The sequence below is a fragment of the Acipenser ruthenus genome, chromosome 3 (assembly GCF_902713425.1).
Source record: "Acipenser ruthenus chromosome 3, fAciRut3.2 maternal haplotype, whole genome shotgun sequence".
In the NCBI taxonomy this organism is placed as follows: Eukaryota; Metazoa; Chordata; class Actinopteri; order Acipenseriformes; family Acipenseridae; genus Acipenser; species Acipenser ruthenus.
In genome coordinates, this window is record NC_081191.1 from 51,582,769 (window position 1) to 51,596,808 (window position 14,040).

A 14,040-nucleotide genomic window follows, 5' to 3' on the forward strand; every position below is an offset into this window, starting at 1 on the left:
CAGGCATTTTTAACATTGTGATCAGAGAGAGAGAGTGATCTGCTTTCCACAACCTTACCATTAAAATATAATGTGGTATTACGCTGTACTGATATAACAAACTGTGGGTGATTACTTTATGTGAATTATTATGTTATGCACGAATGTAAGAATTGGCTTTCTGTGGTGGTGTACTTTTTTTCTTTCAAGTAGCATATATCTATAATCGTTTTTGCGATATATTTTAATATAAAATGTATACACTATTGCAGTTTTATTAGAGGATACATTAGTTTACCGCTAATGTAATCACAGTTGTACATATAGACTGCCCTTGTTTTCATTTACGTCGCAAATTCTGGGCCGCTTTGCTTTTCAGATAATGTCCCAAATTCTGGGCCGATTTGGTTTTTAGATAACGTCCCAAATTCTGGGCCGAATTTGGGGGGGGGGGGGGGGGGGGGGGTCTTCCTGTCGTACCCCATGAGTCCACAGATCCTGTGCCAACAAACTCGCTAGTACTCTCTTTAGATGCACAACAGTCTTAGCTAAAGCGTTACCCCAATGGTGTTTTTATAATGGAATTTGCCATAGGGAGGGGGTGGTCTCTTATCGTACCCGTATCTCCACGACCCCTGGGCCAACAAACTCAGAAGGGCACTCTTTGCGTGCACAAGAGTCTTAGCTAAAGAAAGCCACGGGTTCGTACGCCACCCCACCGCCAGATGGTGGGCGTTGCCCCAAGGGGATTTCCCATAGACATTTTTCAGGGTGCTATATCTCGGGTTCCGGGGGTCCCCGAGACTTGAAAATCAGTACCGAGGTCCCTCTGCTCTCCGACTTGTTGGAACACAGCGTTCCAACATTGAGGACCAATCGGAACGGAGGAACCGGAGTGTGCTGACTTTGGCGGCCAATCGGAGCGGGCTGTTCCAACATCCGGCCAATCGGAGCGGGCTGTTCCAACATTCGGCCAATCAAATCGCGCGGAGCCTGTTCCAACTTTGGAAGGGCGGCGTTTAAAAAAACAAAAAACAAAAAAAAAGAAGTACTTCTCAGCTGCCTGCAGACAGAGAGGACAGTTTGGAGTCCTTTATTCATATTTAAATGCTGTTATTCTATTTTTTTTAAAACTGTCACCAAGTATGTCGACCGTATAATCTTTTAATTTAGCTGTGTGTTTTTTTTTCGCCGAATGACAACGCGATATTGCCAAGATTTACTATGATTTCAACTTTGTTTTCGCTGGTCTGTAGACTTTTGTGCGTTTGTTTTTGGTATTTTATTCATATTTTTCCATGACAGCTTGTATTATTATTGTTTATATTTTAAAAAGTAAAAAACAACAACAACAACAAAACACGAGTATTCGGCTTTGTGTTTAGCTATGCGCTATTACTATTATTTCGTCGAGATCAAACGTTTATATTATTATTATTATTATTATTATTATTGCATACACTCAGTGTTATGAGTGTGTGTATTTGGCTCGGTGTGTTTAGTTATGCATACTATTATTGTGTCTATTAAAATGTTCATCTTTCATTAATGTATAGCTTTTGTTGTGCTAGTATTACAGTGTGTATTAGGCTATGTGTATTGCTGTGTTTAGCTATCCAGGTATCCCAAATGCAACTTACGCTCATCAAGGCTATGATAATATTAACTACTGTCATTCCCTGCCACGCAGTGGTCAATGTACTGAATTGTTTGAATTGTCTTTCCTTCACAGAACGGATTTAAATCTAACAATCAAAGGTAAAGATAAGTGCCTCGTCTCTAAGCCTATCTCAGTGTAAAAGGAATTGTAGCTAATGTGTGTGTGTCTGTTTACAGCCATTATTATTAATAATTATTATTATTAATGCTGCATATACTCCAAGTTGTTTTTTATTACCACACATTGACATTCCTAAAAGCTGAAATACTACTTCATTCATCACCCCCTTTATTTATTTTCCAAACTGTACTTGCCTGTTGAATAAATTGTAATTTAAAAAGAATGAATGTATATGTCAGAAAATATCTAGGAGATGAATCAGCTTTATTCTTCAAATAAGTAGTAACATGTAAGTTGTATTCCAGTTATAAACAATGGAAGGGTCCCGGGACCTGCTCCTCCAGCCCTCGCCCGAAGCTGCTGCTGTCTCCGCCGCCATTAAGGCTGTCACTGTGTCCAGTGCCTGGCCAGCAGTCTGGTGAGCCTGCGTGGGTTGGCCTGTCTGACGGAGCAGCAGGTAGATGAGTTCATTGAGCAACGGAGACAAGCAGCGCCTCACCTACCCTGCCCATCACCAGGACAGGCTGATTCAGAGGCAATTCAAGACCACCTCCTCTGACACCCCAGGCACGGACAGCCTGAAACGGTGAGCTAGTTCATGTGTAATGTTATTACAATAGTAAAAAAAAAAAAATAATAAAAAAAAATCAACACCCACACACAACCCTAAAATATAAACATGTACCCATTACTACTAAAACTTTTTACTCCTGTTGCTTGGTTGCAGGTGCCTGCTCGGACAGGGCTCGGGACCTGCCCAGTGGCCACAGATGAGCAGACTAGTCGAGGCCATCTGCATCCAGCTCTGCCGCCTTCACCCATCCTCCACCAATTCCAAAGGTGTGAGGACTTCCCGGTGGGCGGCTATCCTCGGCGACTTCTCCAAAGTCCGAGAGCTGGTGCTGGGCAACCCGAGGCTCGTGGAGAAGAGCACCCTCCAGCTGTTCGAGTTGAATCAGCACACCCTGTCTCAATGGTAAGTTTCGTCTCTTGACTGGACACTGATGACATTACACCTCGAAAAGCATAGTGTTGAGATGTCCATTAAGAATGACAACATCTCGATTGCTATACAGTTTGAGGTTAAAGGCTGAAAGAAAAACGCACATAATCTACACAACTACCACAAACAAGTGACTGTGTTTTTGTTGAAACATAAAACTGACAATGTCATGCATCTGCTGTGTTTCAGGCACAACAAACGCCAGAAAGGGCAGGAGCAGGCTGTCCTTCAACAGGGGGTGGCACCCCTTAGCGCCAGCGCAGTGGACCCAGAGCCTCAACCGCAGCCTCAACCGCAGCCGCGCCCGCTGCTACAGGAGGGCATGACATACCAGCCACATGTCTTTCCATGCCCCCCAAACACCGCGGGTCAGGCAAAGCAGCAGAAACGCCCTGGGACCACGGCGCAGACCGCAGTCCTGGACCACTTGGCCACCCCTGCGCCACATCCCACTTCATCTCCTTCCACCTCTTCAGCTGCTCCCAGTTTTTACAATATCCAGTTTATTATTTTAAGGCTTTGTCTCACAACTGCAACTTGCCCATATTGACTCACGAGAGACGAAGGCAAGCACTCCCGTCCTCCAAAAAACATTATTATTATTTTTTTTTATGGTGGTGCATTGTTTCTTTTTTCCGTTTTGTGTTCTAATGTACCCCAGCAAACCTATATAGCATTTCATTCAGCACAAGTTGGACTTTCCTCTGGTCAAAGCCCCCATGTGTAAAGCTGAATGCAATATTGAACCACAAGTGTAATGTAAATACTAAAATGTATATGTTATAATCTGTTTTGTTCCAGTTTGACCTGTTTTGTTTGCTATGTTGAAAGCTGTATTGTTGAATTTCTCTTTCAATGTAATTAAATATTTCTAGTATGTTATTCATATATTTCATACTACCTGCTCCACTGTTTAAAAAGTATCAGTATCTGTGGACATCACTTTTCTCATAAATACGTTGGGTTTACCACGATGTCCTTGGATGTTAGGCTGATGTAATTAAGACAGCCAGACAGGTGGGGGTAAAACACTGAACACTGAAACAAATGATCTTCTTGTTGGTTGCATGAGATATGCCTTTAATTTCTATTCATTCAATGTAACAAAATAATTTCCTGTAATAAATATATATGTAAGTAATAATTTCTATTCATTCAATGTAACAAAATAATTTCCTGTAATAAATATATACAGACGTGCTCAAATTTGTTGGTACCCTTACAGCTCATTGAAATAATGCTTCATTCCTCCTGAAAAGTGATGAAATTAAAAGCTATTTTATCATGTATACTTGCATGCCTTTGGTATGTCATAGAATAAAGCAAAGAAGCTGTGAAAATAAATGAATTATTGCTTATTCTACAAAGATATTCTAAAATGGCCTGGACACATTTGTTGGTACCCCTTAGAAAAGATAATAAATAATTGGATTATAGTGATATTTCAAACTAATTAGTTTATTTAATTAGTATCACACATGTCTCTAATCTTGTAATCAGTCATTCAGCCTATTTAAATGGAGAAAAGTAGTCACTGTGCTGTTTGGTATCATTGTGTGCACCACACTGAACATGGACCAGAGAAAGCAAAGGAGAGAGTTGTCTGAGGAGATCAGAAAGAAAATAATAGATAAGCATGGTAAAGATAAAGGCTACAAGACCATCTCCAAGCAGCTTGATGTTCCTGTGACAACAGTTGCAAATATTATTAAGAAGTTTAAGGTCCATGGAACTGTAGCCAACCTCCCTGGGCGTGGCCGCAAGAGGAAAATCGACCCCAGATTGAACAGAAGGATAGTGCGAATGGTAGAAAAAGAACCAAGGATAACTGCCAAAGAGATACAAGCTGAACTCCAAGGTGAAGGTACGTCAGTTTCTGATCGCACCATCAGTCGCTTTTTGAGCGAAAGTGGGCTCCATGGAAGAAGACCCAGGAGGACTCCACTTTTGAAAGAAAAACATAAACAAGCCAGACTGGAATTTGCTAAAATGCATATTGACAAGCCACAATCCTTCTGGGAAAATGTCCTTTGGAGCTTTTTGGCAAGTCACATCAGCTCTATGTTCACAGACGAAAAAATGAAGCTTTCAAAGAAAAGAACACCATACCTACAGTGAAACATGGAGGAGGCTCGGTTATATTTTGGGGCTGCTTTGCTGCGCCTGGCACAGGGTGCCTTGAATCTGTGCAGGGCACAATGAAATCTCAAGACTATCAAGGCATTTTGGAGCGAAACGTACTGCCCAGTGTCAGAAAGCTCTGTCTCAGTCGCAGGTCATGGGTCCTCCAACAGGATAATGACCCAAAACACACAGCTAAAAGCACCCAAGAATGGATAAGAACAAAACATTGGACTATTCTGAAGTGGCCTTCTATGAGTCCTGATCTTGATCCTATCAAACATCAATGGAAAAAGCTGAAACTTGCAGTCTGGACAAGGCACCCATCAAACCTGAGACAGCTGGAGAAGTTTGCTCAGGAAGAGTGGGCCAAACTACCTGTTAACAGGTGCAGAAGTCTCATTGAGAGCTACAGAAAATGTTTGATTGCAGTGATTGCCTCTAAAGGTTGTGCAACAAAATATTAGGTTAGCGGTCCCATCATTTTTGTCCATGCCATTTTCATTTGTTTTCTTATTTACAATATTATGTTGAATAAAAAATCAAAAGCAAAGTCTGATTTCTATTAAATATGGAATAAACAATGGTGGATGCCAATTACTTTTGTCAGTTTCAAGTTATTTCAGAGAAAATTGTGCATTCTATGTTTTTTGTGGAGTGGTACCAACAAATTTGAGCACGTCTGTATGTATGTAATAATTTCTATTCATTCAATGTAACAAAATAATTTCCTGTAGTAAATATATATGTATGTACTAATTTGTATTCATTCAATGTAACAGAATAATTTATTGTAATATATATGTATGTAATTTGTATGCATTCAATGTAACAGAATAATTTCCTGTAATACATATATATATATATATACAGTACTGTGCAAAAGTTTTAGGCATGTTAATAGATTATATTTATCAATTTACAAAATGCAAAGTGAGTGAACAGAAGAAAAATCTAAATCAAATCCATATTTGGTATGACCACCCTTTGCCTTCAAAACAGCATCAATTCTTCTAGGTACACTTGCACAAAGTCAGGGATTTTGTAGGCATATAGTCAGGTGTATGATTAAACAATTATACCAAACAGGTGCTAATGATCATCAATTCAATATGTAGGTTTGTGGCAATGTGCCCTGCCCTTGTGTGCGTTTCTGTGTTGTATGTTGTGTGTTGTGTATTGTAGTTGGTACACAGGATATAAATGGGTGTGTGCAGCACAAGGATTTAAATTGTATAATTATATTTAGGCACGGGATTGCCTTCACGTGCATTTAAAGTATGTAATAATATGTGAGCACGGGGTTGCACGTAATGAATCCACGTGCTGGGATTCAAGTGAATAATTAATTAGTAATTGAATCCCAGCACAACAGTATATATAGAGACACGTAGCACTCACTCGGGGTTGGGTGTTCGTGAGTGGAGAATGAGTGTGGAGAAGGAAGTAAAAAGAATAATAAGAATAATAATAATAAGAAGAAAAGAAGTGTCTCACTCACCGTGTTTCGTTTGTCTGTTTACTGTTTAGTACGTTTTGTTTGTCTATTTTATTTTGGCGTAGAGTGCTGTGTCCTGTTTTTGTGTTCTCTTGTTTTGTTTATTAAATGCTGAGCACAACCAAGTGCTCAGCTTCACCAACCTCGCTGTCTCTGTCTGTCTGTCTGTCTGTCTGTTTCTTCCGGGTCTGACGGGTCACCACTCAGCCAGCCTTGTGACAAGGTTGAAACACAATCATTAACTGAAACAGAAACAGCTGTGTAGGAGGAATAAAACTGGGTGAGGAACAGCCAAACTCAGCTAACAACAAAAGTCATACACCATGGCAAGACTGAGCACAGCAACAAGACACAAGGCAGTTATACTGCATCAGCAAGGTCTCTCCCAGGCAGAAATTTCAAGGCAGACAGGGGTTTCCAGATGTGCTGTCCAAGCTCTTTTGAAGAAGCACAAAGAAACAGGCAACGTTGAGGACCGTAGACGCAGTGGTTGGCCAAGGAAACTTACTGCAGCAGATGAAAGACACATCATGCTTACTTCCCTTCGCAATCGGAAGATGTCCAGCAGTGCCATCAGCTCAGAATTGGCAGAAAACAGTGGGACCCTGGTACACCCATCTACTGTCCGGAGAAGTCTGGTCAGAAGTGGCCTTCATGGAAGACTTGCGGCCAAAAAGCCATACCTCCGACGTGGAAACAAGGCCAAGCGACTCAACTATGCACGAAAACACAGGAACTGGGATGCAGAAAAATGGCAGCAGGTGCTCTGAACTGATGAGTCAAAATTTGAAATATCTGGCTGTAGATGAAGGCAGTTTGTTCGCCGAAGGGCTGGAGAGCGGTACATGAATGAGTGTCTGCAGGCAACAGTGAAGCATGGTGGAGGTTCCTTGCAAGTTTGGGGCTGCATTTCTGCAAATGGAGTTGGGAATTTGGTCAGAATTAACCTCAATGCTGAGAAGTACAGGCAGATACTTATCCATCATGCAATACCATCAGGGAGGCATCTGATTGGTCCCAAATTTATTCTGCAGCATGACAACAACCCCAAACATACAGCGAAAGTCATTAAGAACTATCTTCAGCGTAAAGAAGAACAAGGAGTCCTGGAAGTGATGGTATGGCCCCCACAGAGCCCTGATCTCAACATCATCGAGTCTGTCTGGGATTACATGAAGAGAGAGAAGCAACTGAGGCTGCCTAAATCCACAGAAGACCTGTGGTTAGTTCTCCAAGATGTTTGGGCCAACCTACCTGCCGAGTTCCTTCAAAAACTGTGTGCAAGTGTACCTAGAAGAATTGATGCTGTTTTGAAGGCAAAGGGTGGTCACACCAAATATTGATTTGATGTAGATTTTTCTTCTGTTCACTCACTTTGCATTTTGTTAATTGATAAATATAAACTATTAACATGTAAGCATTCTTACTTTACAGCATTTTTTCACACCTGCCTAAAACTTTTGCACAGTACTGTATATATATGTAATTGTTTGGTGTGGATTTAAACACTGAAATGCATATATTCTAATCAGTTTTGTTCCAGATGTACCTGTTTTGTTTACTATGTTGAAAACTATATTGTGTTTCAATGCAATTAAATATTTCTAGTTTACAACAAGTATGGTATTCATATTTCATACTACCTGCTCCATTGTTTAAAAAGTATCAGTATCTCTGGACATCACTTTTCTCATAAACACCTGCACTGAACATTGACATAAAAGTTGTATATCTATTGGTTGCACAAGATATGCCTTTAATTTCCATTCATGCAGTGTAACAGAACAATGTCCTGTAGTAAATTGTATGTAATTGCCTGGTGTGGATTTAATGCATTTTTCATCTGTGGTTTTATCTTTTTTTTTTTGTACACATGTTAAGATTTATCAATAAAATACATTCTTATTTTTAAGTACATTGTATTGCTTCATTTCATTTTAAAATGCCTGTAATAGAAAGGAATTAGCAATACATAGTATTTGATTTAAAAAAAAAACTTCTCCAGGGATTTTCCTTACTGTTGACATCATAAATATATCATCATTATAATTATTATTATTATTATTATTATTATTATTATTATTATTAGTAGTAGTAGTAGTAGTAGTAGTAATAGTAGTAGTAGTATGCATACTACATTATTCTATCAATTTTATATTATATAGCATCTTTCACAAAGACATAAACACTACATACTAGAATAAAAAAAACGAACAAAAACAAAACATTACACAATCTGTATTATAAAAACATGACCAGTTTTAAAAATAAATGCATTTAAAAACAATACAGGGGCTGTAGGAAAGTGAAGGTTTGGATGTGATCTGGACGTTTATTTATTTGGAACGCTGATGCTTTTATATTATTGTATAAGAGCGCATTCACGTGACACACTGATTAATGTGGACGTGTTTTTTTTTTTTTTCCCACAGTCGATGCCATGACTCCGGGGGCTTTTTAAAAACAATTTGGCCCACGCGCCGGGGGGCTCGGGCGGCAGCCTCCCCCCCGTGGGGCTGTGCGCCGTGGGCCCGTGACTCAAAGATTGTGCAGGTTCCTCTCTGCATATTCCTTTCTGTATTTTCCTCTGCTCTTTGCAGCTGCAACCGCTGTTGACTCGAGGGCTTTGGGCGACCTCAGTACGCCCACTCTGTATGCGCGGCCTAGTGCCCCTACAGGCAACCGATTCCTATTGATTTTACTGTCACTGTAAAAAAAAAATAAAGACAACACTCCAGCTTGCTGTCGAGTGTCTCTCTTCTACTGCATTGCAGTTTTAAAAATAAATAAATAACCGTTCACTTCCTCCATTAGGCCTTGGTAGTGTTAAACAGACCGCATGCATCATCACTCACCCATAAAGTGGTGTGTTAGTGTGTACAAAAAAAAGGAACAGGTGTGTTTTCTTTTTTCTCTTTTGCTTTGCCCTCGGTACTTGGTACTCGGTGCTTCGGCGCCCCCGTATCTAGGCCTCAACGCCTACGGTACCCTCGGGTCCTCGGTGCCTCAGAGCCTCGGTAGCCTCGGTGCCTCGGTGCTTCGGCATCCTTAGTGCCTCAAGAGCTACATGCTGCTGGGTGCTTGCCACCGTGCACACCGACTACGCACTTCAATTCCACTTGGGACATCCGCGAACGACCCTCTCCAGGTCTTAGCCCTCAAACAAGAGCTAGAAACACTTCTTCAAAAACAAGCCACCCGTCTCGTAGAACACAGCTATTAAAGAGAGGGGTTCTACTCGAGGTATTTCTTGGTGCCGCAAGGAATCAGGGTGATGAATTACCTGAATGAATTACTGATCTGGGCACAGAAGCACCTCCTGTCCCTCTGGGCTGTACATCTCACGGGAATGGTGAATTGGACAGCGGACCTCCTCTAGAGGGAGGGTCCTCATCTGATTTGGGAACTTCGGGGAAGCCCAGGTCAATCTCTTTGCCACGGCAGAGACGACCCATTGCCCCCTGTGGTTCTCCCTCCACAGCTGCGGAGGTCCACTAGGCATCAAGGCCTTATAAGAACATAATAACATAAGAAAGTTTACAAACGAGAGGAGGCCATTCAGCCCATCTTACTCGTTTGGTTGTTAGTAGCTTAATGATCCCAGAATCTCATCAAGCAGCTTCTTGAAGGATCCCAGGGTGTCAGCTTCAACAACATTACTGGGGAGTTGGTTCCAGACCCTCACAATTCTCTGTGTAAAAAAGTGTCTCCTATTTTCTGTTCTGAATGCCCCTTTATCTAATCTCCATTTATGACCCCTGGTCCTTTTTTCTTTTTTCAAGTCAAAGAAGTCCCCCGGGTTGACATTGTCTATACCTTTTAGGATTTTGAATGTTTGAATCAGATCGCCGCGTAGTCTTCTTTGTTCAAGACTGAATAGATTCAATTATTTTAGCCTGTCTGCATACGACATGCCTTTTAAACCTGGGATAATTCTGGTCGCTCTTCTTTGCACTCTTTCTAGAGCAGCAATATCCTTTTTGTAACGAGGTGACCAGAACTGAACACAATATTCTAGGTGAGGTCTTACTAATGCATTGTAGAGTTTTAACATTACTTCCCTTTATTTAAATTCAACACTTCTCACAATATATCCGAGCATCTTGTTAACCTTTTTTATAGCTTCCCCACATTGTCTAGATGAAGACATTTCTGAGTCAACATAAACTCCTAGGTCTTTTTCATAGTTCCCTTCTTCAATTTCACTATCTCCCATATGATATTTATAATGCACATTTTTATTGCCCGCATGCAATACTTTACACCTTTCTCTATTAAATTTCATTTGCCATGTGTCTGCCCAATTTTGAATGCTGTCTAAATCATTTTGAATGACCTTTGCTGCTGCAACAGTGTCTGCCACTCCTCCTATTTTTGTGTCGTCTGTAAATTTAACGAGTTTGCTTACTATATCAGAGTCTAAATCATTAATGTAGATTAGGAATTTCAGAGGACCTAATACTGATCCCTGTGGTACACCACTGGTTACCTCGCTCCATTTTGAGGTTTCTCCTCTAATCTGTACTTTCTGTTTTCTACATGTTAACCACTCCCTAATCCATGTGCATGCATTTCCTTGAATCCCTACTGCGTTCAGTTTGAGAATTAATCTTTTATGCTGGACTTTGTCAAAAGCTTTCTGGAAATCTAAATAAACCATGTCGTATGCTTTGCAGTTATCCATTTTCAATGTTGCATCCTCAAAAAAGTCAAGTAGGTTAGTTAGACATGATCTTCCTTTCCTAAAACCATGCTGGCTGTCTCCCAGGATATTGTTACCATATAGGTAATTTTCCATTTTGGATCTTATTATAGTTTCCATAAGTTTACATATCATAGAAGTCAGGCTTATTGGTCTGTAGTTACCTGGTTCGGTTTTGTCTCCCTTTCTGTGGATGGTATTACGTTTGCTATTTTCCAGTCTGTCGGTACAACCCCTGTGTCAAGAGACTGTTGCATGATCTTCGTTAGCGGTTTGTAAATAACTTCTTTCATTTCTTTGAGTACTATTGGGAGGATCTCATCTGGCCCAGTGGATTTGTTTATTTTAAGAGCTCCTAGTCCCTTTAACACTTCTGCCTCTGTTATGCTAAAGTTATTTAAAATTGGATAGGAACAGGTCAACATGTTGGGCATGTTGTCCGTGTCCTCCTTTGTAAAAACCTGTGAAAAGTAATCATTTAATATATTTGCTATTTTTTTTTTCTTCATCTATGATTTTGCCATTTGTGTCTCTTAGACATTTAACCTCCTCTTTGAATGTTCTCTTGCTGTTATAATATTGGAAAAACATTTTGGAATTGGTTTTAGCCCCCTTAGCAATATTGATGAGTCTCTCTCTCTTGGCCTTTCTAACTTCCTTTTTGACTTGTGTTTGCAGTTCCAAGTACTCTTTCTGTGTGCTTTGTTTTTGGTCCCTTTTAAACGCTCTGTAAAGTGTATTTTTTCGCTGAATATTTTTTTTAATTGATCTATTAAACCATTTTGGCCATTTTGTTTTAGATTTAGATTTGTCTACTTTTGGGATGTAATTGTTTTGTGCCTCTAGTACTACATTTTTAAAAAACAGCCACCCTTTTTCTGTGGATGTTTTCTCTATTTTACTCCAATCTACTTCTATTAGTCTCTGTTTCATACCTTCGTAGTTTGCTTTTCTAAAACTGTAAACCTTAGCTTTAGTCACTACTTTTGGGGTTTTAAAAAATACTTCAAATGAGACCATGTTGTGATCTGAGTTTGCCAATGGCTCTCTGACCTCTGTTTTAGTTATTCTGTCTTCATTATTTGAAAAGACTAAATCAAGGCATGCCTCCCCTCTAGTCGGTGCCTTGACAAATTGCGTTAGGAAGCAGTCATTTGTCATTTCCACCATTTCTATTTCGTCCGTCGTGCTCCCCACTGGGTTCTCCCATTTTATATGGGGGAAGTTGAAATCCCCCTTTAGTAAGGCTTCTCCTTTTCTACACTCATTTCGAATGTCATTGTATAACAGAGTATTTTGCTCAGCGTCTGAATTTGGCGGTCTATAGCATGCTCCTATTATTATGCCCTTTGAATTTGTGTCCATTATTCTGACCCATATTGATTCTGCATTGTTTTCTTTGTCCTGATTTAACACCTGGGCTTCAAGACTATTTCTTATGTATAGCGCTACCCCTCCGCCTCTTCTGTCCTGCCTGTCTTTCCTATACAGTGTGTACCCACTAATATTATATTCGTCTCCATCACTCTCAGACAACCAAGTTTCTCAACCTCACATCATAGTTACTTGTTAGTGCAGTAGCTTCAAGTTCTAACATTTTGTTTCTGAGACTTCTTGCATTAAGATAAATACATTTAATAGTTGTCTTACCTGAGTTGTTGCCCTTGTTTCGATGTGGTCTCCCTTCTGTTTTTTTTGTTTTCTCCCCCCTTCCTTTCTAGTTTAAATGCTTCTTGACCTCCTCAAGGATCCTTTCTCCGAGTAGATTGGTTCCCTTTCTGTTTAAGTGCAGTCCGTCCCACCTATATAGATAGTCCTTGTTGTAGAATGTGCTCCAATGTTCAAGAAAGATGAAGCCTTCCTGTGTGCACCACGATTTTAGCCATGCATTTTGATTTTGTATTTCCAGCTGTCCATATGGTCCTTTGCAAGGTGCCGGCAGTATCCCAGAAAATACCACAGTTTTGGTCTTGTCTTTTAATTTCCTTCCTAGCTCTCTGAATTTGTTTTGCAGGGATCTTGGTCTGTCTCTTCCAATGTTGTTTGTACCGATGTGGACGACTACTACTGGTTCATCTCCTGTTCGTTCTAGGAGCCTGTCCACGTTCTCAGTGATGTGCTTGACAGAGGCTCCTGGAAGGCAGCACACTGTTGTAGTAAGGGGGTCCAAACCGCGAACTGAACTTGCTGTGTTTCTCAATATGGAGTCCCCAACAATCATGACCTCCCTTCTTTTTGCTGCCTTGCCAGCACTGTTTATAGGGTCCTGGATGTTGTTTCTTTCATTCTCTTGATGTTGGTTTTGGTCATCTAAATGTTGAAGTGGCTCAAATTTGTTGGATGTCTGGATTTCTGGTGGTTGTGTTTGCGAAGTTTCTCTTTTTCCCTGCTTCTGCCTATCTGAACCCAGCTGTTTCAACTCTCTTCCATCTCCCTGGTGGCTTTCAGTCTGCTAGAGGTGCAGACTTCCATGAACTGTTGGTGTGTCAGCTCCTCAAGCTCCTGTTGCTGTCTCATTTCCTCCAGCTCCTTTTTTAGCAGACTTAATCGTTGAAGCAAGTCCTGGATCGTGCAGCACTTTACACAAATTTGGTTGAGCTCTGTTTGGTTTTCTCGGATTTCCCACATCATGCAGTTGTCACAGATTACTGGCTTGAAGACCATGTTGTTTTTTTTTTTTTTTGGAAGTTTAGTTTAGTTTCTGCAGCTGTCAACCTTAATGGTCGATTGCCGCGGATGACTTCGATAGTAGAGAACCTGAGCACAGTGTTAAACGGGCTGCGTCCGGAGCACAGAGTGTTTTCAGTGTTGGATGTAAGTAATGGATTCTGGAGTATTCCTGTAAGGATTGAGGATCAGTGGAAGTTTACTTTTACTGTAGGGGACGTAAAAGTAGGGGATTAACGTGGTCAAGGGTCTCACAGGGGCTTCATAACAGCCCCGCGATATTTCACAAA

General features: G+C 40.6%; 1 protein-coding gene across 3 annotated transcripts; it reads left to right on the top strand.

Moving 5' to 3' along the window:
* Window positions 1-438: 438 nt before the first annotated feature.
* On the top strand, window positions 439-7,706 carry LOC131720973 (uncharacterized). Of its 3 annotated transcripts, none has more exons than XM_059013587.1 (5): window positions 439-1,241; window positions 1,712-1,737; window positions 2,065-2,345; window positions 2,487-2,735; window positions 2,952-7,706. In XM_059013587.1, exons 3-5 carry the CDS (start codon window positions 2,221-2,223, stop codon window positions 3,310-3,312), a joined length of 735 nt encoding a protein of 244 aa, XP_058869570.1. In that variant the 5' UTR covers window positions 439-1,241; window positions 1,712-1,737; window positions 2,065-2,220; the 3' UTR covers window positions 3,313-7,706. The 3 variants fall into 3 exon arrangements, with proteins under 3 accessions (XP_058869570.1, XP_058869574.1, XP_058869564.1); XM_059013591.1 differs by having other exon boundaries at window positions 439-1,122; XM_059013581.1 differs by having other exon boundaries at window positions 439-1,737.
* The last annotated feature ends 6,334 nt before the right edge of the window (window positions 7,707-14,040 follow it).